General features: G+C 37.5%; 1 protein-coding gene across 2 annotated transcripts in view; it reads right to left on the bottom strand.

The window, feature by feature from the left end:
• The window catches only part of LOC149069483 (uncharacterized), a 244880-nt gene extending 231334 nt beyond the window's left edge, over positions 1-13546 (bottom strand). The window contains exon 1 of one of the 2 annotated variants that reach the window (XM_089249467.1): positions 12973-13546. In XM_089249467.1, the coding sequence (XP_089105593.1) occupies positions 12973-12992 (20 nt within the window). In that variant the 5' untranslated portion in view covers positions 12993-13546. The remainder of the gene's footprint in view (positions 1-12972) is intronic. The other variant, XM_089249466.1, reaches the window with a different exon arrangement.
• Between the last annotated feature and the right edge of the window lie 12098 nt (positions 13547-25644).

The following is a 25644-nucleotide window of genomic DNA, read 5'->3' as shown; positions in this document are numbered from 1 at the left end:
AAAGCTTTAAACAGGAAATTTGGATAAATACTAGTACGAGTTGCGACACCACCATATATAGCAGGCCTCCGCGCGAAGCTGGTGACGTCACTGAAGGTCATCTCACCTAGCCATTGGATATAGCAGGCTGACGCCTGCGCCATCTCTACCTTTTGTTGTAGTAGCCTATATCAAATGGCTATAGGTGAGATTACCTTCTTCAGTGACGTTAAGAGCTTCGCGCGGAGGCCTTCTGCTATAGATGGTGTTGGTTAAGACCACAAAAATAAGTTTTACTACGCAGAATAATGTATTAAAAAACCATTATATAGTCTTATTAAACATTATAGATCTGCTTTTGGCCAGTCAAAATTGCAAACCTAACTTAAACGTGATCCAAAGGCTTAATAAAGCAAGTCATAATTGAAAATTACAGAATTTGGATAGTTTCTATACTAAGTTTTTACTCGTATCAAATACTTTGTTAACATTAAAATACAAAATTATATCCTACATCCAGAAGAGGAATAATCCAAGAAATTGTGAGTACCCCCCACCCCCATCACCACGAACGGAATAATCTGCTTGCACAGTACACAAAACCTTTTTTTTATTGCTGTGTGTGATATGACAGAACGAATTTAAGGATAGCACCCAAATGGGTTGATGGCAGAGTTATTTTATGTATTATGAATGCATGATGCATAATTTAGCCCAGGGTTTGACAAATCCCAGGTGGCCATGGTGACTAGAAAATCTGTATTGCCACCTAAAATTTTCTGTTTCTGGTTGCTAAATTGGAGTTTATGAATAAAACAAAATTTTCTGATCGCATGGAAGTGTGTCTTTGAACATAGAAAGCATATAACATCCCAGAGAAGTTGAAAAAAACATTATTTAGAACCATTTTTCTTGGCTCCTAAGAACTTTGGCTGGGGCTTTTGATTTGTCAAGACCTGATTTAGCCAATTTAATGTCAAAATAAAAGAATGATGGAAAGCTTTATGCTATAAAGTTTGCAGGAAATATTAGTGCTTTCACATAGTAGGAAAAAAGCATGCATTGAAATCAGTTTGACCAAAGCTGCCTTCTAAAATTGTTACCTTTCGGTACCTTTATGAATAAAAGGAGGGGGGTGTCCAGAATGAATTCATCGTCAATAGACAGAAATGGAATTGTATATATAAAGGTTGTAGCTCAGAACATTAATCTTTTAAAGTAAAGAAAATAAAACCAATATGGCTCAATTGAACAACTTACAAAGAAATAGGAATAATACCAAATTTGAGTGTATGTGGGCTAGCCTACATTTTTTCATTAAAAAAAATAGCAGTTCTGTGTCTTCTTAGAATCAAGGTTATTATAAGAATAACTCCTTTTGTCATTCAACTGAGAATATTCTCGAAGTAGAAGTTGTCAATATGAGGTGAGTAGGCCAGGTTCAGGCAATGAAAACTATACTATATTTCACAATGCAAACAATATATATATTTTAGAAAAAAAGAATATTTTGAATTATTCACCAATTTTGGCATCCAGGAGAAAATTCTTGCCTCACATCTCTCTATATAGTTGTTGTATCTCTATATAGATACTTGGATTTTATTAATCCAAGATACGCATATCCTTATTAAGATAAATAGTCACTCAATTTTTATCTGTGGTATATTTTTATTTGTATGGTATTATTGTTTGTTACTCCAATTTGTTATTATGTTTTTTAACTAGAGATGTGAGGTGAATATTCTCGGAATATTCTCCTTGATGTAAAAAATTGGAGAATAATCGAGAATATTCATTTTTCTTTTAAATAACTTAATTTTTTTTACTAATTTTGTTTATATTGTGAAATATAAATCAGTTTTCATTGCCTGAAACATGTACAACAAAACAATTTTTGGTATAATCACCACCAATGACAACTTTAGTTCGAGCCAGGTCATGATGAGAGGTTTTAAAAGTTTGGTTATAAAGATTTTAGAAACCTTTAGATTAAAAACCTTAAAAAATTATTTTAAAATTTGATAAATTTTCAGAAATAAGTTCACTACAAAAGAAATTAAACCAAAGTTGATTGATAAAGGAAGCTATTCTTAGCCTATATAATCACCTTCATTCTAAGATACAGAACTGTTGTTTTCTTCAATGCACATACACTTAAATTCTGTATCATTCACATTTCTTTAGAAGTTATGCAATTTAGCGCTGTTGGTTTAATTTTCTTGCTTTCAAACTTTAATATTGTGGTCTACAAACTTCAATATTCCCAGAATATTCTCTCAAAGGACTACTATTATAAATTACTAGAGATTATTCTTATCAAAAATAATAATTATTTTCAAGTTATTAATCGAGATTATTTATTATAATCAGGGTTGTTTAAACCTTGGTTTTAACCAAGTGGTTTTCTTAAAAAAACCAGTTTGGTTTTTTTCAAAAAATCAAATAAAATTTGGCTAAATATAATTTTTTTCCGTGAAAAATATCATATTGGTTCATTATTAGCCAAAATGTTACATTTTTACCCCATTTTATATCCTTGGGGTACATTCTGATGGTATATCTTTAAATGACATAAGATTTTATAAGTGGTTTTTTTTCAAAAAGTCTCATAAAAGTGGCCAGAATATATATATATTTTTTCATATGAAGTATCTTAGTTATTTAAAGTTGTATACAGAAGCCAAAATTTCTCATTCTTACTATATTTTCTAACCTTTGGCTATATTCTGATGCTCTATCTTTAGCAAATTCATGAATAAGGATTGCATCACACATCTAAATGTAGTGGTGTATTATCTCACAGGGTTTCTTTTTCTATTCACAAAGAAGCAACAACAGTAGTGACACCATCATGCTAGGGGCAGGTGGTCCTATAATCCAATAAAGACACCAGCTGTCCTTAAAGGACAAAGACCAGTGTACTAGTAGTTACATTACCTCACATACATTTTCATTTTCTTTCCCATAAGTAGCAGCACATCTCCTACTGTATATCTCCCAGTCTTAATATTCAATAGTTGTTTTTTTTATACTTTCACACTGTTAAGCCCAGTTAATCAAGGTTCTACTGTATAGTAGTAACAGATTTATGAAAAATAATCAGCTATATACAGGGTGATTATAATTTAAGTTTTGATTCCAAAACTATACAATAAGTACTGATCAGAATGACTTGAAAATTTGCATGGATACTCCTGAAGCAATGGAAGTTTCTTTTGCAAAAGGAAAAAAAGTGCAAGTAGTGCAAAATGTGCAAGTAGTGCAAAATGTGCAAGTAGATGATGCTGTACTTGGCCAGCTGTATAATATTTTGTGCAACCACATCATTTCAGCACTTCCACAGCATCAGTGTGTGGATAGAACTTCTATCAAGATGCACATTGCAAAACCAGCAAAGTAGCTGCTGAAGACCCATTTTGACAGGATGCATATTAACCCTTGCAACTTCTGGCTGTGGGGGGTACCTCAAAATGTTATAAACAGTGGTCAGATTGCAAACTTTGGTGAATTTCAATCTCCAGCACATTCCCTATATGTTAGAAGTTCCTCAGGAATATTAACGGGGGGGGGGGGGGGCGTTTGGTTTAATGAAGCTGAATTGCAAGCACATCCACATCATGACCATGGCATACTCCGATTCTGTTGTTGAACAACAATTTTTGTGCTTTCAACCTCAGGTTGGACAACATATTTAACATTTCTTAAGTAAGTTGTAGCTATTTGTTCAATTACTTCGTTTTTTGTGATGTTTCCATGAATTATGAAATCGTGCAATGGTATAATTAAGGTATCATTTTGCCATGACTGGCTATCGTTTCCATTCTGCGAGAAAATTTCCCACATATTGAATGATGTCATTAATTTTACATTTTTAAGTATTTTTTCCCCTTTATCAAATAAAATTGAATTTTTTCAGGAATATTCATGTCGATTTTCAAGTCATTCTGACAATCGTTCTTTTTTTACAGTGTTTTGAAATCAGAACCTTAGTTATAATCACCCTGTATATCGTAAATCATTGCTAATTAATCTTCATTATTTATGTTTCATTAAATACATTATATTCATCTAATTTTTATTACTTTTTGCAAAATAGCTTCATAATTAAGCATACTAAAAAGTAACTGGAGAAAAACCTTTATATACTATATGATTAATAATAACATTGAAAGAATTTTCAAACACACAGTAATCCATTGAGTTAAGCAAAAAATAATTAAATTGCAAAAGTTGGTTTTTGTTAGAATGTAAGAAATATTTACTGATTAATTAGTATGGGAATAGTGTTAATTAGGTTAATAACCATTTTATTTTAGTTAATTATTAGAAGTTTGAATGATTTTTCAGAAATTTCATTGTTTTTAATGTTAATACTATTTAAAACAAAAAAACCGGTTTAAAGTTACCAACCTGAATTAATTTTAACCTAATTTTACCAACCCTGATTATAATACATGTTATTACATATATTGAAAGAATACAGGTGAACTTGGCTAATTCAAAATTGGTTAATTCAAATTTTAAGAGTTCTCGAGTTTGATATTCAAGTTAATGTTGAAATTACTTGTTTAATTTGATTTTTTCCCTAATGTTTTGGATAATTTGAAGTTTGATTCAGCTATATCATTATCAAATGTTTCTTTTCTCTGAATTCTTGACCAACTCATGGTCAGCCTTTTTTTTATTCCGTAATTTACTGATCTTTTCTGATATATAGTATAAAACATTAAAAAAACTAAAACCAACAAAGTTATCTTAGCTGTCTTAGCTATTTTTTGTTGTATCTGTGAGAAGCAATGCCAAACACAGTGGCTTTTGTCTTCCCTCAGACAGATGGAGCTTTACCGCACTTCATTAGCACCTGCCAATGGCAAATGGAAAGGCTACTTCTCAGAAGTTATGAAAGTGCCTGTGAATCTCCCCATAGATGGAATGTTTAAAAGCTGGAGTGCTGAAATCTTAGTTACTCCCTCTCTAGTAACTAAGTAACTCTAGAAAATTAATTGTGATGGACTGTAGTGGATATTGGTGAAGTAGGCCTATAGAATGAGGTCACATGGAATCTTCACATGAAGATGAGGAAAACGAATCTAAATAAGCAAAAAACAGAAGTCCCTGTACTAACACTTGCAGAAACTACGGACATCGCATTCTCTAAATCAACCTGAAGATTTCATACAATTTTTAAGAGCACCAAAAAAGAAAAAAGTTAAAATTAATGAATGAAATAGTTTTCCCTAATTGTTTACATTTTACACAAACACTAAATGCAACAATGAGGAAACTGACATAGTACGTGATAGCTTTTAATACATTTTTATGGTAATTAAGAGTTTTTGTTTTTTTCAAGTTAGAAGGTAATTATTGAATATTGATGAATTGAATCATGCAAACATTTTGCTGCCCCCCCCCCTAAACTTCAAATTAGCCAAGTTCAACTGTATATAATCATGCTCATATATATATATTTATATATAAATTATGTCATAACAGAGCATGATTTGAACATTTAATACAATGAAGCGATTAATATTATATAGGCCTATTTCATTCTTGCATGTCCACACTTATTCTGCATTTGTTTTCTTCATTCAAGAGCACATAAAGTCATAGTATATGCATAATTCCATACCAAACAACCATTTGCTAGGCTGATTAAGAAATGGGAAATTTATCAATCAACACATGAACATCTTTCATATTTCGAAATAAAGGCATTAATTCTCAAACCTGTTAGGCTAAATGTCCAGGTTTTCTATGCAGATAGCCTACACTATTCAGGTTTACCTGTATAGGTGCATCGAATAAAGAGACCAATCTGTTCAGGTAAAACAAAACTACATAGGTACAACAGATAACCTCCTAACAGAATCGGGTATACCTATACAGACATCCAAAAAAACCTGAACTTAAGTAACCTTTACTGTGAAAAATACTGATATACGTTTGTTTTTGAATTGTTTTGCCCAATCTCAAGAACTGCCAGTAGTTCTTTGATCTTTTGGAGTAGGTGGGGTCCCATGTGTTTTTCATATGGCCCCACTATATAAAAATAAAACACAAGGGACCCCCACCCACATTGCTCAGAGTAACCCAGAAATTCAAAAACCTCAACTTTTCTACAAAAAAATCCTTAAATTTTTTCAGGATTATAAATTTTAAAAACTTTAATAACATTCAGTTACTTCAGAGCTTAACATGTTGGCTTTTCCCATACATTTTCATACCTCAAACAAAAACAAAATCCTACTGGGAACTAAGCTGAAAGTCACAAATGCTTAATAGAGACAGTTATATAGTTTCATTGCATACTGACTATACCCTGCCAATTTCACCATCCTCTAGATAAGGCCAATTTTATAACTATCTAATTTCCCACACACACACTCTCAGGGCTACAATCCACTTATTCTGCAGTTAATATACCTCTGCGGTTTACTATGTAATAATGAAACAATAATTCGCAGTAATATTTAGTCTGCTTAGTCATAACTGCGTATAAAGAAAAACAGCTCCAAAAATCAAAGTAAAATTTATTCTTTGTCTATAACAATTCGATAGATAGACAGTGGCGGATTACCGCACAGGCGCATGAGGCGCGTGCCTGGGGCCTCGGCAGAGCGGGGGGCCTCCAAATAGTTGTGTGCTTCATCCTACATATGAATTTACATGCGCATCAACAAATCTCTTGAACTAAGTACAGTATCTGCTCTCCCTTTTTTTTTTTAACCGCAATTTTTTTTTTTTTTTATGTATACTGTACGTAAGATTAGAAAAACGGGAACTGAAAGAAAAGAACAATTTACAAGACGCAGCTCTCAAGGGCCAGTTCTTCCCCGACAAAGAAAGAAGAGACATTGTAAAGCGATCATTCAGGGAGGGTCATTTTCAAACAGTATTTCCCCAAGGGCACAAGCAGGAGGAGGGATGAGAACAGCAGGTCCTGTCCGAATGTCTGTCCGAAATGAAAATTGGAATGAAGGCATAAACAGATGTCTCATTCCACAGTATTAAATGCTTTTATGGGCGCCGATAATACGACAGCTTTGGTGTAAGCTTTTGTATACAGTATAATGGATGGTAAGATGGCTATCGGCAAGCGGCGACATCGACAGGAAGAGACAGTCGTACTAATTAAAATGAATGTAGTAGAGCTCTTATTGTGATTTTGTCTCCCACTTGTTTGAATGAAATACTATAAGCTGGTTCAAACAACATATACATTTGCAATCTATGACTGGAACCATACGACCATATGACAAAAGAAAAGTGGGGTTTGAAATGAATGCTGAATGACATGCATTCTGAATCACGTGATTTTTCTGTTTCTCTTTTAACACTCCCTCCCCGGCTGAAAAAAATCAAGGGGGTTTCTATTCCTTCTTTCTAAAAAAAGAGCTACATTTTTGGATTGGTCAAGGAGGATTGGGTAGACAACATCTTTGTGTCAGACCGAAAAGTGTTTATTGTTAATGTAATTGTAATGTGTGTTATTGTAATGAAAAAAATTTTCATGCCGATCCTCAAGATTTCCTTTAGGATTTAGATTGCAGAATCTCCAAAAATAACGGTAAGCAAAACTAAAAATATATAAATTATCTGATAAATTTTTATTTGAGCATTTCAATTCAACTACAGTAGTCTCTCGAGAATTCGGTCGTGCTCTAATCCAGCACGTCCAGTAGTCCAGGATATTTAGGTGGCGTGGTGTCACTTTTCTCCTGATGCCCTAACCCCTTAACACGTTCTAATATTTCTTAATTGCTGATCAAGTCCTGACTATGTCTTTGCACGAAATTTCATATATTATTTCAATGGGTTTCTTCAAAGTTAATCCAGCAATTTCGGTAAAATCTGGCACACCGTGGTCTAATACGTACCGGATTAGCGAGAGTCTACTGCAGGGGTCTTCAACCTTTGAGGCATAGCAGGCCATATTGAAACATTTTATAAAGTACGCGGGCCACAATGTTATACTGTGGCATTTTTCGTTATTAAACGAAACGGAGGGGGGAGGCATAATATAGAAGATTTTTATTCACTCTGAATACAAATAATGCAAAGGCAAAGGCCACAACAGGCAGAGTGCCCAACGAGGTGGCTGAAAGAGAAAATAATAATAATTAATATAATAATAGTAAAAATAAAATAGAATAAACAAATAAAAAATAATAATTTCTAAAAAAAATTTTTTAATAATTTCTTTCATTGACAATAATTTTAATTCATTCTGAAATAATTTCTTTCATTAAATTTAATTAATTCTGTAATAATTTCTTTCATTAAAAATATAATTCTTATGTTTACTCTGATATAATTTCCTCCCTCTATTGAAGAAATGTTTTTCTATTAAATATTATCAGTATCTTTATATCAAATCAAATATATTATATTTGAGATATTATCAAATCTTTATTAATCAGTAATATTAAATTACTAAAACTATGACGGATCTCCATTTTTGCCGTGTGGCTGAAGGCACCAGGACGGACATCTTAGATTACTAAAAATATGATGCAGAATTTTACTGTGATTTTTTTTTTTAATGGGAGTGTGATTATTTTTCATCTAGTACCAGAGAATATCATTATATTTCCTTATCTTATTTTTGTGTTTATGGTTTTGGTGATGCAAAAATAAAAAAAAAGTTATGATTTTCATAATATTGTTCATTTTAGTGAACCATCTCGTTCTTATTAGGGCCAAAAGGGTGCAGTGGTGGATAAACGCAAATTTGTGGGTGGGGGCGGTGGTTGTGACCATATGTTCAATTTTTCAGGACGGTTCTGATTTTTTTTGGAAAAAATTCTGAATTTCCCCCCTTTTTTAAGCAAATTTATTTTCTTGGTTTGTTATTCAGTCAAAAACGTAGAAAACATTTTTTTTCCATTTAATTTTTCTGCTCTCGGGGGGGGGGGGGGTGACAGCCCCTACCTTTAATCCGCCCCTGATAGGGGGCCTCCAGATCAGGTTGCGCCTGGGGCCTCCCAAAATCATGATCCGCCACTGTAGATAGATGGTATATTAGATTAAATTACAAATGCATATGTCATCATGTGATAATTATGGAACATAGGCCTGCAAATGTCTTAGAGATGTTTAGACATGAACCCTGATGCATAAATTTTGAGATGCATCAGCTCACAAAGTGCATAGTTTACTTGTATCATTTTTTTCAAACTATTTCATAAAATCTTTATGTTCAAGAGAGATATTTCTCCACCCCCCCCCCCCCCCACCCCATGCCAGAGACCATGAATGTACAGATTTCCAAAATGTGGGAAATTATGTTAGAATCCACCCATATGAGTGTCATTTTCTTGAAATGCTTTGTAACGTGTTTCACTGAGGGTTAAACATTCACATTTCTGACAAAACTTAGGTAGCAAAATAGCAGGGATAAAACCAGCTGATAAATGCAAAAAGTGGAAATTGGAAATTCATGCTTCTGGCATGAGGAGGAACCATGATTTGTTGACAGAAATTGTAATTGTTAGTGTTAGTAAATACACATCCTACTGGGATTGGAGTTCAAACCCAGACCTGCATGGCCGAAGAATAGAAAAACATCCTAACTCGGCTACTATATGCAATATTATCTATTTTCCTTTCAAATGTGAAACTATTACAATCATTTCAAATATATTATCAGTCAAATTAAACTGTTTTTTTTTTTTTTTTGAAGTACCTGTACATTAATGTGTGTATTTGGAGGGGGTGACACACAATGCCTGAATTTAACGTAAACACCAATCAAGCAAACGACATGTTATACCCTAGTCAAAGTTGGGCTATGTATAGTTTTTGTGTCGATAACCATGAAAATTATAGTATAGTAAAACTATCAACTTGGACACCTCTATATCCAAGACTAGTGTTTCTCAACTTTTTTCTTAGCCTGTGGTCACCTTCAGACCGTATTTTCTTCTTACAGCCCCTTGTCTTATCACGGCACCCCACCTTCCAAAAGATCCCTTATACTTATAAAATTGAATTTAATCATAATTAAATTTATAGCAAACAAATTGTTTTTTAAAAATTGATCTCTGGGCATGGGTCCAGTAGGTGGGTGGCAGGGCCGCAACTAGGGGGGTGCAGGTGGGTCTGGTGCTCCAGGCACCGGACTAGAGGGGAGCAAATTTCACTCTTTAACCTTTCCTTCAACATTATGAGGGGGTGCCAAAATGCAGGCCCGTCATTTAGATTAGGGTGGGGCCGTTGCCCCCCCCCCCCCGCCGCCTTTTGAAAATATACTGAAAATGGCATATATATATATATATATACACAATATATATACATTGAGTACATGTGCTTTGCCCCCCCCCCCCTCAGAAAAAGTTGAAATGACGGCACTGCCAAAATGTGTGCGTGCCCCGGCTAACCAAGCACCTAGTTGTGGCCCTGGTGGGTGGTCATCCCTCCCAAGAACATAATTATATGACAAAAATAGGTCTGTGTGAAATACAGGATGATCCAATGAACCTACACAATAAATTAAACATCCTGACACATCGCCCTGAGTTCATGCCTACCTTGGGCTAGTGTTTAGTGAGCTTCCTTCTTGTGTTTTATGCATGGCCTTCTCAAAATCATGGGTCCCTAAGCACAAAACGGGACCCCATACTCAGGCTTATATATTTACATACTTACATTTGAAAATGAGTACCAGATCTCATAATGGATAACCAGATCTCCAGGCTTCCTTGGATGAGACCTTGGGTCATAGCCACATGGTTCTATGGACAGGTCTGCTTAATTCTGAAATTAATCACATTTTTTTCCCCACCATATTTCGTTTGAAAGCTTCATTTCTTCACAGCTCTTTGTGACCATCTTCACCACTTATAATGGCTCCCCCTTTCATCTGCTTTTCCCCATGAGCCCCCTTAGAATATAACAAGACGGCAAGGTGGCCATATGACCCCACGTTGAGAAACATTGTCTTCTTACATTGGACAGTTTTGAATGGAACTGTCCATAATCCTTTAATACAGAATGTCCACATTACTGTGCCTTTATATATTTGACACTTCTCTTAACTCTCTGCAGATTTTAATAGAACCGTAGGTAGGTTCTTAGCCAACTTAGCCAGGTGTTATTGTACCTCATGTGCTTTACAGTTATTGAAATCTTTTATTAGATTAGACTATACATATTTAGGGGAAAAAATTGAAAACACCAGCCTTTCCAATTTTTTAAAGGTACAATAAACTGAAACCTAAAGAATATATAATTGGCTGATTGGAAACAATTTGATTCCAATGTAAATACAAAACAATGTTATTCATGTTAGGAAATCACATCAATGTTTAGACAAAGGATGCACCATCTAAAACAATCTGCATATGTGGAATCAATCAAAGATAGGCCTAGAGCTATTGCGCTGGGATAATATACACAGAACCTTCTTTCCTTCCAACTGTGCATGGTCCAGATACATATACACAGGACTGAATTCTGAAACAGAATTTGTGTACATAGTCAAATATTGAATAAAAAAACTGGGCTTCCCCTAAAAAGCGCTTGATGAAACATTTCATTTCATTGAAAAACAGCTGTGCCCACATGGATGCAAGATGAACTCTACAAAACAGTAATGTGTGATAAATGGGACATTTGCCCCATGCCTGAAATTCAAATGGTAGCCTGCCCATGCCTAAAATTCAAAAGTATACACCAATTATAAGCAAGCACAACTTACACCTTAATCCAGAGATACCGAAATGAAGGGGGCTGAAAGTTGAGTTTTCCTGTATGCAGGACTCAAGCCCTCATGCAGGAGGGGGAAGTGGTGTGTGTTACATGTTAATTAATTTTTGGAGGCTTACTTCCCACCCCATAAAATTTATTGAGGTGGAGGAGTCAAACTGTCTCAACGCCATGTTCTGTTGCCTATGACCCTAGTCAAAGTTGGCCTCAAAGTTTCTGGCTATAACAACCTCGAAAATTCTAGTACAGTAAAGAGCCTATCAAGTTGGACACCTCTATATCCTAGACATCTACTTACATTAGACAGTTTTGAATGGTAATAATCCAAAAATACAATGTCCACAATACTACCTTTAGATCTGGGAGATTTCAATAGAGCCATAGGTGCCCGACTTAGATAGGTTTCACCGTAGCTTATGAGTACATCAAAGTGCTTTACCGTTCTTGAAATCTTTTATTGGGGGAAACTAAGGAAGATATCTTATTAATTACTGGATGCTGTATATTTAATTTTACAAAAATTAGAAAATCATGCCTTTTCAATTTTTTTAAGGGACAATCATGGTCCCCACAAGGGTGGGGCTGACATAGCTCCAGCCCAGGATGAATTCTGGTAGCTGTTTTTGTTTTTCACACTACAAAATTCACTACAGCACCCCCCCCCCCTCTTACCCCCAGCCCTCAAAGATCCCAGCCTGGGGACCCTGCTACAGGATGTTGGGACCATGGAGATAATATAAGAAATTGAAAGTATAAATAATGATTGAATGGTTGGAAACGTAAACTAACAAATCGATTCCAATGTAAATAAGAAATATGTTATATTCATGTTAGGAAATCACACCAATATTTAAACAAAGGATGCATCATCCAAAACGATTTGACTATGCGGAACCGATCAAAGATCCTGTGCTGGTGTAATATACACAGAACCGTCTTTCTTTCCAGCCGTACACAATCCAGATGTACATACACACAGAACTGAATTCCGGAACGATATTCGCGCAGTCACAAATAAAAATATTCAATTTAAAAAAAAACTAGGCTCCAAGAAAGCGCTTGACGAAACGCTTCATTTCGTTAAAAACAGCTGTTCCACATAGATACAAGAACTATGCCAACACAGTTTACGACCGACCGCTTTTTTTTTTTGACGTTTACATTTCCCCCATTAACTATTATTATCAATAATATACATAGACTTATCAAACGGCGAGTTTTCATGTACAGGTAAATTAGTTTTTTTTTTTTTTAATAAAAAAGGGCAACCATTTCACTTACCTGCCCGTAAGATTGGACATCCTGCCCGCTTATGAACAGCTTTTATCCATTAGCCATTGTATAAGACGTTTTTTTTTGTTGTTGTTGAATTAAAGTCCTGGACACGTCATAATAAATCCAGACGACGAATATAAACTTCGATCAGAAGATTCTAGGCATAGTAACAAACATTGTCGTCTGCAACAACAACAAAACTCCGTTGTGAACAAAAATAATAATAAATTTCAATATTTTTTTTTGTAGCAAGCAACTTTTGGCCTCTCTCGCACGATATGGCCACACAGGTCTGTGCCAAGAACAAGTTTTAAACGGAATGAAATTTCACGTGGAGCACACAGTCGATTTCGAGACATCAGTCGGGAATAAAACACTTCCCTTTCTCACATCATAATCACCAATTATCATCCGCGTCAACTTCGTAATCACAGGTAATAATAAAATATATATTATTTGTAATATTATAAACAAACTTAGGGCAGCACAAACAATTTACATTGATTTTGCGTTTTAAGGGGAAGTTTTTTGCTGCAAATAAAAGTCGATTCCTATAGCATAGAATCGGAGCTGGCCTCTCATTGGACGTCGGGGAGGTGGGAGGGGTTGCCAATTTCTAAGACCGTATCTTGTCGCCTGATTTCCCACGAATGCACATGCACACGAAGCCCCCTCCGTGTGTATCGAGGACGCCAAACGAGCGATAACGTCGTACCTAAGAGTGCAGGGAATACCGCCAAGTGGAAAGTTCGTTTGGCGTGAGGTGTATCACATACCACTATAATGTGAGGGAAAAAGCTAGCCAAGGAATTTTTCCCCGTATTATTATTATTATTATTATTATTATCCATTGCGGCTAGCCAGCGGGCTAAACGGTCACTGACTTTTCAGTACAGAATCGTTTGTTTGTGAATGATATATAATGACAAATTAATTTTCATCGCGACAGTATTTTTCTTCTTTTTATAAAGGGGGAGGGGGCCCGCAGTATTGTTTTTTCCACGGTACTTTTGCATAGCCCCTCACATGCCGCAGCAGGGGCTCCTAGGCTGAGATCTTCAGCAGGCCCTCAGCTAGACTTTTTAAGGTCTCCTTTTATAGCAAATTTATAGCATAAAAAAATAAAAAAGTGATAAAAATCGTCCTAGGTCCTGTCAGCCTAACCGTTATGAAGTATGGACATCTCATTGTGTTGAAGAACCTTCCAACGAGCCTCGTATAAAGACGGCAGGGTTCTAACTACGCGCGGTCAACTCAGGGCCGTCTTAACAGATCATTGGGCAAAATTCTAGGAGAGCCCCGCTCAGCTGTGTACTCACGTTTATTCCCGAAAAATCATAGCATCAAATCTTGTTATCAAAAGCCCTTCCCCTCCCCTGCTCTTAAGGGGGCCTAAGCGCTGTCCCTAGGTGAGCCGTTTGTCAAAATGGTCCTTCGTCAACTGATACAGGAGCTGTGGACCACCCAGTTGGGGCCGTCTCAAGAACATCATGGGCCCCCGGGCCAATTGGTTTTCCTGAGGCCCTGCCTCCTAAATTCTAGAAAATTTCAACCGAATCTCATTTTTGTGAGGCCCCCCGGGCCCATGCGTTAAGACGGCACTGCCCCCAGTCTGCTAATTACATAGGGGCCGTTCAAGTATTGTGTCAGCAAAGTTTTAGTCATTTTTGACTCCCGCTCACCCTTGCCAACAAAAGTCAACAAAACCCTGATTCTTCTCTCCCCCCTCCCGTCAGCTCTGCCGTCTCCTAATATAGTGTCATAGTCTATAAATTATCATAGTCATAATTTGATTATGATGCTATTAAATTGTAATTGCTTAGTAATAATGATTGAATTAATATTCAGAGGCCCCCTCCATTTCTCATAGAAAATTGCTTATTATCATTGTCTCGAAAATGATTTCTGTCGATATCTCACGCTGCGTACCCTTTGATACACCGTCAATACAGAAGGCTGAAATTTTTCGCCGAGGATGTAGCACCCCAGCATTTTTGTGCCCGTGGAATCGTTTTTTCATCTTAAAAACTTCTCATATGCATAATTAGTCTTCATTTAGGACACTGTCGAATCACGGCTCTGGCCTAGCTGTCCCTGCTCTGTTTGATCAATAAATCAGCACCATCGCAAAGTGATGATCTGGGGGCGTCCCAACCTAGCTAAGAGTACCTACCCATTCAGGCCCATATAGGATGGGGCAACCGGGCCAAATTAGGGCCCTTACAAAAGAATTTACACTTGTTCTGCATATTAATAACCTTTTCACGAAAGCCCTAAGAAAAATGGCTCCGGGACCCCGAGAAGGCACACTAGTGCCCTGTACCCAGGGCCACAACTTGGGGTGCATCTGGCGCAGGAACAAGGGGGGGGGGAGTGCAGATTTCCCCCTTTAACCTCTCCCACAACATTACAAGAGAGGAGTTGCCAAAATGCGTGCTTGCCCCGTCTGAGCAAGTATCTAGTTGCGGCCGTGAGCCTACCTACCAATTAACATACGTTTTTACTCTCATCATTTGCTCTCGATAATCGTGTTTCTAAATCTCATTGCCACGACCCCCCCCCCCCCTTCCCACTTCCTCCTGCACATGATGCCCCGAACAGTGGTGAGGTGAGCCCATGAGTTAAAATGGCCGTGGGGGGCGTATTTACAGGGGGTCGCTATAGCCCAGGATGGCAGGTCTTTTTTTTTTTTTTTTAATAACGTGATCTTCACGTATTCCCAAGGGATCAGCATGATCCGTCCAGGGAATTTTTTAGTGTTAGTAGACATCCAAGCCCGAACCGGGATTCGAACCCAGACCTGCGCAGTGAGAAGCTAGTTCCCTAACCACTCGACTGACAGGCGGCGAGTCTGAGCAATGAGTAGCCAAGAAAATTAGTAGATTGAGAGAAGGGCAACAAAATTTGTATGAGCCTAAATAAATCAGCCGAGACAGTGAGGGACTAGATCAGTGATTGACCTAGAGTGGGTGCAAGCATATGAAATAATAAAATCCTCCAAAATAGTGACCTAGATAGTGTGAAAGCATGTGAATGTCAAAAAAGAGTTAACTAGAGTCCATGCAAGCATATGAATGATAAAAAAAATGATAGAGAGCATGTGTAAACATATAAATGATCAAAAGAGTAATCTATAAAGCAAGGAACCATGTCAGTGAGCGATCAAAAGAATGATCTAGGGTGATTATTCGAGAGACCTAAAGAGTGTGTAATCATGTGAGTGACCAAAACAATGTGCAAGCGCGTGCGTAACCGAAACTTAAGAGACACAAGTGTACTTGCAGGAGGGGGGGGGGGAGGGGACCATATAGCACAGGGACGCGAATTTGAGGAATGAGTGGTCAAAAAATTAGACTAGAGTGGAAGAAGGGTGGAAAAATTCGTGTAGCCCACAGGCGACAAATCCCAACGGCGGCTCGAACTAACCTGCCTCTTCCCAGAGAGTGAGGACAAGCCTTCTTGTGGAACCTGTTACAAGGTGGTGAGTGGCCAAAAGAGTGATCTAGACTAGAGAGTTTGCAAGCTCATGAGAACCAAAACAGTGTGCCAGCATATTTAGTGACCATAACATTGTACAAACATGTGAGTGACCAAAAACTGATCTAAGGAGCAAAGTGACCAGTTCAAGAGGAAAAGAGTGGCGAAACTGGTTTAGTGACTGTTTCCCACAGTCAGCTAAACCATAAATCCGCCTCTGGTCATGTGAATTTTTGGTATTTTAAATTTTAAAAACTTTCGGTGTCTAAGTAAAGCCCAAGCTGCCACCTGGGTGCACCGCACCCTTTGCACTTTCGCTTAAGCTGCCTCTGGCAAAACCATAAATGAGCCCCTGGCCTTGGATGCATGATATTATCACAACGAGTAGTTTTTCCTCAGTTAACCGCGAGGATTTAAAAAGTGACCTATGGTTGCACAAATTTAACAAAGTATATCGATTTTCCCCGTCTACATCAAGGTTGCAACTTTGTACATATAGACTGTATACACATATTCCAAGCGTGGCCAAACTAAGAATATACAGTTTAAACGTATTCAACGCGGAAGCGAAGAGACTTCAAACAAATAAATATACACTATATACTTTTCTTTTCTCTCTCTCTCTCTGCGGTGTAGTTCCAGCGGCACGAGTCTGCGTCTCTGTAGGATGGACATGAGCGTCATTTGCGATAGTTTAAATATTCCCAGGGCAAAGAAGAGCGAGAATATCCAGGGACCGACTCATCATTGAATAACGTACAGAATTAGGTCGCGCTCTAAATATCATCGTAGCTTCTTGCGTCTCTTTTTAAAGATGCATTCAAAATAAAAACCTTCGTGTATTTCTCCGGCAGCACGCGACGGAGTTTCAATTTCCCGTAGTTACTAGCGTTGCTTAATGTTTGTAGTCTCGACCTCAGCTCCCTCTCTCTTAAAAGGAAATGAATTCGATCTGTTTTCTTCATCTTGATAACTGGATAAAAATTATACCAGGAACTATATCTACAGAATAGATCTGTGAATCTAAAACGTCTGCCTTTTGAATTCTCAGCCGAAAGTGACAGTTTTATCCAGATTACGCATAATTATACTGTTTAATATACTGTATAGATACAGAAATCTATGGAATTTCCAAGCCACCTGAAAGTGAACGAACTTCTAAACCGCACATGCTTCTCGTAAACATTCCTCCGAGAAATTTCTAACGAATTGAGACACGCTGGGATGTTAATATATACGAGTGACCCTAACTGTTAGGGTACGCGTATACATTAAGATTAGGGCCTAACATATTCGTGATGTCAGAGTTATGCGTGTTTTGTGTTCTGGTGGTGCTGCCTCCTCTTCGTCCTAACCAGATCACGGCCCGCCGCTCTGCTTCAATGAAGATATTTTAGCTGTTGGTCGAAAACCTGGGCCGTGCTGGAAGCTGTGCGTGCATGTGTTGTGAAACTAATGTAAAGCTTGTTTTTATGTAATGTTTGTTATGTGTAGTTTTTTTTTCACCGACAATGCCAAGCAAATCGTCTAAGGACCATTTACTGCCGAATCTCTTTCGGGGGGAGGGGGAGGCTAATGCTTGGTTATTTATTGTAGATAAAGAATATATTTATCTATGCATATGAAATTGATTGTGTGTGTGTGTTCTCTATACACCATAAATACATATATATACCAAACGGGACCCAACTTCAATGATAGGCTACTTTAAAAGTTTAACAAAGCAGGTCAAATGCCCGAAATTGGTAAAAACACTGTAGGGCAACAATGGTTTTTTTTTTCTCGGCCTCAATAATCACTTTGGGAATGTTTACTTTGGTTACCGTGGTTCCTTAGCAATGCGTTTCAGACGTACATATGCCTTTACAATGGTTTGCCACGTCTATAATCCTGTCAGTATATGTATAAAAATTTATTCCTTTATAATGGTTTGTCTCTTTTTCAATCCTCCCAGTAATTGAAGAAAACTCGGACAACGCCGAGTATTATAGCTAGTATATTATATACATAAAGTCCGTGTCACTGTTTGTTCTTGGGGTCTCTGGGGCCGTGTCGTGGTTACTCCCTTGTTGTTTTGTGTGCCTTCTTGTTATGTGTAGTGCTGCCATCTGTCGTCAATTTTTCTAACTATGAGTGAAGCGTAATGATTGAATAATTGTACCGTTGTAAGCCTGTTGCTCTCTTTGGCGAGTCTTTTCAACAGGAAGATCGGCTCACATTCTCGCCTCGAAGTTGGGAACCACAGAACATTTCTGGGGGGGATAGGCTACTATCAACCACATTTTAAAAAATGAGCAAGGCGCCTACCCGTTTCAAGGGGACACACACATTGCTAGGGAGAGTTCATGTTTAAAAAAGATAAACAAGCATCCTACATGTTTGTAAGATTAAGCAACCACTCTACGCTTTTTGAAGGCGCTCACGCCTTTCGTGCATTGCTAGAGCTACGAAAGTTTCCTACGCCTTTCCGGGAAAACTTTAAGCAGGAAATGTTGGAAATTACTGCCGTAAGGAATTTAGTTAAAATATTCACAGTTTTGTATATTACTTGTTAATTTCTTTTGTCACCCATTCCATTCATCTTATTGAGGGTACAAGGGACGTTCAAAATGAAGATTATATATTTTTAATGTTTTCAGATAATGTGTTTTTAAATATCGTAAACACAAAATAAATGCATTTTGGTGAATGTAATCAAATTATTTGGAAATATTTTTTATGTTTAATGAATAATTTTTGGAAAAGCAACTGCAAAACTGAAATCAGCTATATTTATCCCCTGCGTTTCTTATTTTGATGAAATCCATTCATATTTTTTACAGTTCTTCCAAAGACACATACATTTATACGCAGGCATTTTAGGATGTTTCGTACGGTATAAGAGGAAAAAATGAATAAAGACTAAACTAATCATATATATACCAAACAACAATTTTTTGACCTTTTTAACAATTCATATTTTTAGCAGAAAGTATTGATGGATTTAAAAATGGACGATTTTAGTTATCTCAAATAGGTCATAAGGAACAAGCGTGTAAAATTTGGAGTAAATTGAACGAAACTGAGTTAGCAAGGGACATTCCGAATATCAATTAGTCACGAAAAGCAAACAAGGAGAAAATTAGAAATGGAGATATTATTTCCGTAGACAACCGTAATTTCTTAATTATAAAAATCGCAGTAGTGATTTAATGCGGTTAGTTGAAAAATATTTTAAGCAAATTTCGCAATATATATATATATTTTTTTTTTTTTTTTTTTTTTTTTTGTGTAATAAAAACATTTCACCATTTTCATGATATTTTAGCTTCCTCTTAACACACACAACCGCAATTTTTAAATTGAAAGAATTTTTAAATAACTTAGTGTCCCACTTAGTGTGTGTGACCTTAATATTCCACTATTCTTCCTTATTAAGGAAAAATAAAATGAGAAAAATGGAAAAAAAGGGGATTTCTTTTATTCCATATTCAATGAATACATTTCAAGAATGTTTTCTCACGTTTTAATTTTCTGCTTGGCGTGAATAATATTATCCATGTAAGAAATGTATGATGAATCAAAATGTGTTTCCTTCATTTCGTATTTATTTTTTTCCTTTAGTAGTATAGTCGCAATAAAAAAATAAATAAATAAAAATACTAATATCAATGATAAACGTGTACCTGTGGTTTTACCTCTGTAACATCCGCTGAAAGTAAGTTTCTTAAGTCATTTCAAATCGTGGACTACAAACCTCACGTTTAGTTCAAAGGCAAGGGTGAGAAACGGTAATAGGTAGGAGTGTAGGACGTGACGTCTGAATCAGACACAACAATCATATTTTGCGTTCACGAGTCAAGGTATTTGATGAAAAATAGAGTCGTGTAAATGCTTTAAATAAAACATGTATTTGGCCTCGTGTCAAAGTGATTTTTTTTCCAACTTTTCATTGGATAACATGAAATTTGGTCAACGCGAAATAACTGCTTCAGTATTTTCGATTTTGTGTTAACGAGGTTGAACTGTAGTATTTGTAAGTAAAATTCCGTGGTTCAAGAAAACGGGCACACAAGCTCCGGCCCACGAAAAATGTTCATAAAAAAATTTATTAATGTTCACAACTCAATAAGTAACTTCAGTTTGTGACCCGATTAGTCTCCCTACAGAGAATAGGCAGGCTTTCATCACGATACATACACAACAGGAAAATTCAGACATTTGTCACTTTCACTTTGAAATATAGAAAACAGATGGCGGCACCACTAGAAAATAAAATACGCATAAGTCTGTCAACATAAATACGGGGTCCTTCAAGTATTACGTCAGCATCGATGGGAGGAGAGGGTTTCCGATTTGCTGACTTTTGATGATAAGGGGAGGTCGCATGATGCTTACATCATCAACCACCTTTTATAAAAATATTAAATATTCTTAATGGCATCTTACTCGGTGAGCCAAAAACGAGAAAAAAAAAACTTTCGCTAGTTTGTGGGCACTTGAACTAACATTCCCCCAATCGATAAGTCCTCTACAGAGCCACTTTAGTGATCACTAAATGTTTCACGAGTGCTCTGGAACTGTGTTTGAACCGCTTAAGTGCTCTGGAACTGTGCCACACATCACTCAAGTGATCCGTAATTATGCCGCGAATCACTTAAGTAATCTGGGAATGCGCCGCGGGTAACTTGAATGATGTAGAACCACGCTGGGGGCCGCTTAAATGCTCTAAAACTGTGCCACGTGTCACTCAAGCATGCCAATGCTTCACGCCATAAATTCACTATAAAGGGGCCCGTGAAAAGTCGGGTCTGGGGACCCGCGGTCCCATCCTAGGTGCCCTGCTCCAGGATGTGGGAGCCACACACTCAAGAGATCTCTACATATTCCATGGATCTCTTAAATGTTCTGAAATGTGTCGCGGGTCACTTAAATGATCTGTGAATCTACCACGGACCTACTTGAGTGATATGAAAATGTGCCACGGGCCACTTTAATGCTCTGGAATTGTGCTACGGGTCACTTAAGCGATCTGTAAATGTGCCACTTAGTTCATTTTTACTTAGGGTAAAATGCTAAAATTCAATAGTTGCTACCCAGTACACATATCCTCCAACTTCCGGTCCATCATATGTACACCGTAAATAGACAACACTTTTGGTGTGCACCAATTCGTTATAAATTACGTATAGAAATTTTTACGAGCTGCATATGCGATTAGAATGATGTAACAGTTTAAATAATAATAACACTTTAAATAATAATTTAAATAATAATAACAGTTTAAATCAGTAGTGTGGCCAACCTTTCTCCAAGCTGAGCCGCAATTAAGATTTTTTTTACATTGCGCGTGCCACTTTACGAATTTTTATGCGCAGACCGTACGGGATACGAGCATTCTCTCCGTAATAATGCAAAATATTGTTCGATTCGAAGGTTTTTAACAACTGGCTGTTGCGAAAATTATTGTTTTTTTTTTTGGAAAGAGAAAATTCAACTCCCCTTGAGGGGAATCGAGCCCACGTACTTTCACTTTCCGAGTGAACGCCCTAGACCACTAGACTACGAATCTCTCCATCTTTCCTTTTAGAGCTCCAGTGCACTGAACGGGACCGTGCATGGACTGCCGGACCTGACTCAGGCCAAGCTCACAAGCAAAGCAGTTGAATTTTTTCTCCCTTTACAAAAAAAAATCATCTTCGCAACAGCCCGTTTGTTAAAAACTTTCGTATGGTGGCGGAGAGTGACGTCATCCTTGTATATTGTTCGACTGTCCCGTATTTTCGTAAAAATGTTCAGTTTGTCACTTTTGAGTTATAAATTTTGTTTTTATTTTTGCGTAACAAAATAATCGCGATGCCTATTGTGTATATACGAACGCATACCAGTAGAAGTTCATCTTACGTGCCTAGAGAACTGATGTGCCTGCTCCCCCCAATAAAAAAAACTTTGTAAGAGGACTGAGTACCCCCCCCCCCCCCGCTCCAATAATTCATGAATATGCAATGCATGTCTACCCATACGGGCGATCCCGAATCTCGTACACATAGGGCGTCCAGCAACTATATGCCCATAGGTGAAAAACCGAACAGAAAAACGTATTGAATAGAAAGTCATCACATAATTATTATTTTGAGAGTTCGCACCACATAATATAGGATTAGCAGCCTACCAGACCATCATTATTCATAATAAAAAGATTTTACCACTTGTAGCACGCATGCCGCGGGTTTGCCACCCCTGGTTTAAATAATAATTTAAATAATAATAGCAGTTCAAATAATGATGAATTTGGAGAGGATCATCAAACTGTGAGAACTTCCATATTTTCAAAACCACTCGATGACAACCTTTATTTTCTCCCTCTACACTAGTTGAATATTTTGATGAAAACGGGGCATGGAAAGACGCGTTAACACGCTTGGGGAGGAGCGTGCAAATTTTGGAAGCTTTGAGGATCAGAGAATGCGCTACAACTGTAAACTCTTGATATGCATTCGTATTCATAGGGGTAACCATATTTCGATTTAGAAAGACTGAACTCACCCCCAACTTGTCATACTTGTCATTGAAGTGTGATATCGCCGTAAAGGTTGAGTCGGAATTTCATTATTTCTCTCTAAATGTTACAAAGATATACAACCTCTGACAATAAAGTTCGGTGAATAGTCCTGTAACATTAACGTAGATGAAATGTTAACGAAAGTTACCTTACTGTCCTTCGAAATAGTCACCTCCCATTACTATGCACCGCTGAGATCTCCTATACATATCCTGGAAACTTTGCAAGAAGTCTTCTTTTGGGAAGAGTTCAAAAGCCTCGTCACGTTTCGTTGGATGTCAGGAATATCGTCAAATCTCTTTCCTTTCAAAGCGAATTTGAGTCCTGGGAATAGGAAGAAGTCTGGAGGATTGAGATCTGGCGAGTATGGTGGGTGTTCAATTTGCACCACCACCTTTTTTGCCAAGAACTGTTTGACGATATTGGCTGTGTGAGGGCGAGCATTGTCGTGAACAAGAAACCATGAACCTTGTTGTGCGTACTGAGCTCGTACCCTGTGTAGACGTTCCATGAAACGGGTCAAAATTTCAATGTACCTTGCAGCATTCATCGTCGTTTCCTCAGGTAGAAATTCCTTGTGGATTTTCCGGTTCATTTTCCTGCTCTCAGTTAAGAATCAACGCACTAAACAAGCACTTTGTAAAACAAGTCTTTCACGGAACACGAACGACGCTCAACTGAACAACGGCGGCTGCAGATGGCCAACACCAGCCGCTACGCATGTGCAGCGTTTTGCTTCGCCAGTGTTGCCAGATCGGCCGTTCTGACTTCATTCACCAAACTTTATTGTCAACGGTTGTATATAAGACAAAATTGCATAACATAAAGAACGGCATCAATTTCTACAATCCTGTGCCTGCGTTTTTATTGTGAAGCAGATTGCTACGTTAGTGTTTTCATATTCATCGTAACTACACACATGTATAATATGGATGCATTCTGGCTCATCGTTATCAAGATAATAAAAAGAAAATAACCTTACATTTTTAAATGGACAATCAGGGCAACGATCCCGAACTATAGTGTGCCGCGTCACTCTTATATCCAGTGTTTCTTAAACCTTTTTCACCCGTGGCCTCCTTTGAACTATATTTTTTCTCGTTGGGCCCCATTTATTTTATCCAGGACCCCTCACCCACTCCCCCATCAACGAGTGAGGCCCTTCCTACGTATTGAATTGATAGTGAACAAAAATTTTATGAGTATGGTTGACCCTGTGTATAGACAGTTCCGCACATGGCGAATTTGGGGACAAATCCGCATAGTCTATTCCCACACTTGTAAAAACAACCCTGATTCAGTGAGGGTTCTCGCGGGAGGGGGGAGAGGGTTGGAAAGAGTGCCATGAAGTGGCATCTAAACACTTCACTAGCCCTCATGAACAAAATGATGTTCTGGGGGGCCCCGTACTTAGCTGGAAGCAACAGTATTTAGTTACCCTCACCAATCATGTTAATAGACCTTTTCATGTATCTCCCCCCCCCTTTTCATTGACATCAAGTCCAGGTCCATGCAACAATGACCCCTGGTTCTGTGCAGTGCCGTTTTAGCAGCATTAGTCCCCCCCCCCTCCCCTACCGGGCTGAGAGTACCTGTTTACCCCAATTCACATATTTATTTCCAAAAAACATAGTATCGGATCTCATTATCAATAGGGGGTCTCCTCAAAGACCCTAAAGCCCCCCCCCCGGGCTGTGTCCGTGTAGGCCATAGTTTCGCTCCATTCTTCAGAAATTTTTTCTCTTATCTCCCCCCCAACGCAATTTAACCCATAGGATCCTATGTTATACCCATAGCTTCTACCGTCCCCCTGAACTTCCATCGCCCACGTTGGGAATCACTGGTGTAGGCAGATGCGTTAAGATGGCCCTAGTTCTATGAGCAGTTTTGCTAGATTCTGGAAGTAGTCACATTCCCTCCCCCCTCATATTTCACTTGAAAGTTTCATTTCTTTTCATCTGGGTTTTTTTTTTTTTCACGGCTCTCTGTGGCCACCTAGCAGCCATGTTTCCCATTTTCCCTCGTGCCCCCCATCCCCCCAGAATATCTCAGGACCACAAGGGCTTCAGGTTGAGAAACAGTGCTCTAGGTTACCAAGAGAAAGTCAGTGGTCCTCCGTGATGTGCATATTTTAAATTACAATCTCACTCCTAAGAGAACCGCGAAATTAAGAACGTTAGGAATCTCTCAAGTAAAAGGGACTTTGACAAACCAAAAGCGTTTAAAATCATCATTCCAATCGAAAAAAATATTAATCTGCCATGATTAAAATAAATTCAAGTGGATTAATTTCCATCAAAAGAACTTGAATTCGTTTCGCTTAAAATATTTTCTATCAAATGTTTAAATAGTGTTGAAATGGCTTTGAGTACATCCATTCATTCTTCAATAACAAAAGTAGTTTTCTCGTACACACTCGACTGGATGTGATGAGGTAAAGTAATTTCTATCTGAATCAAAAACAATCTTGTTATTTTACAGACATTTTCAAAGACGTGATTTGTTTCCCCACCAATTCTTCTTCTTTTTCCAAATATATTTCATTATATCTTTTCTTTTTTCACCTAATCTTTTTCCCTCCAAGGAGCACCCGCTCATTAATTTGCGATTCAGTTTCCATTTTTCGTTACGTTTTCCGAAAAGGCGGAAATTTCTTCTCT

The sequence above is a fragment of the Pholcus phalangioides genome, unplaced genomic scaffold (assembly GCF_987345545.1).
Source record: "Pholcus phalangioides strain wild (caught in Gottingen) unplaced genomic scaffold, Ppha-v1.0 ptg000022l_1, whole genome shotgun sequence".
Taxonomy (NCBI): domain Eukaryota; kingdom Metazoa; phylum Arthropoda; class Arachnida; order Araneae; family Pholcidae; genus Pholcus; species Pholcus phalangioides.
The sequence above is the reverse complement of the archived record's forward strand: the minus strand, read 5'-3'. Positions and strand labels throughout refer to the sequence as shown.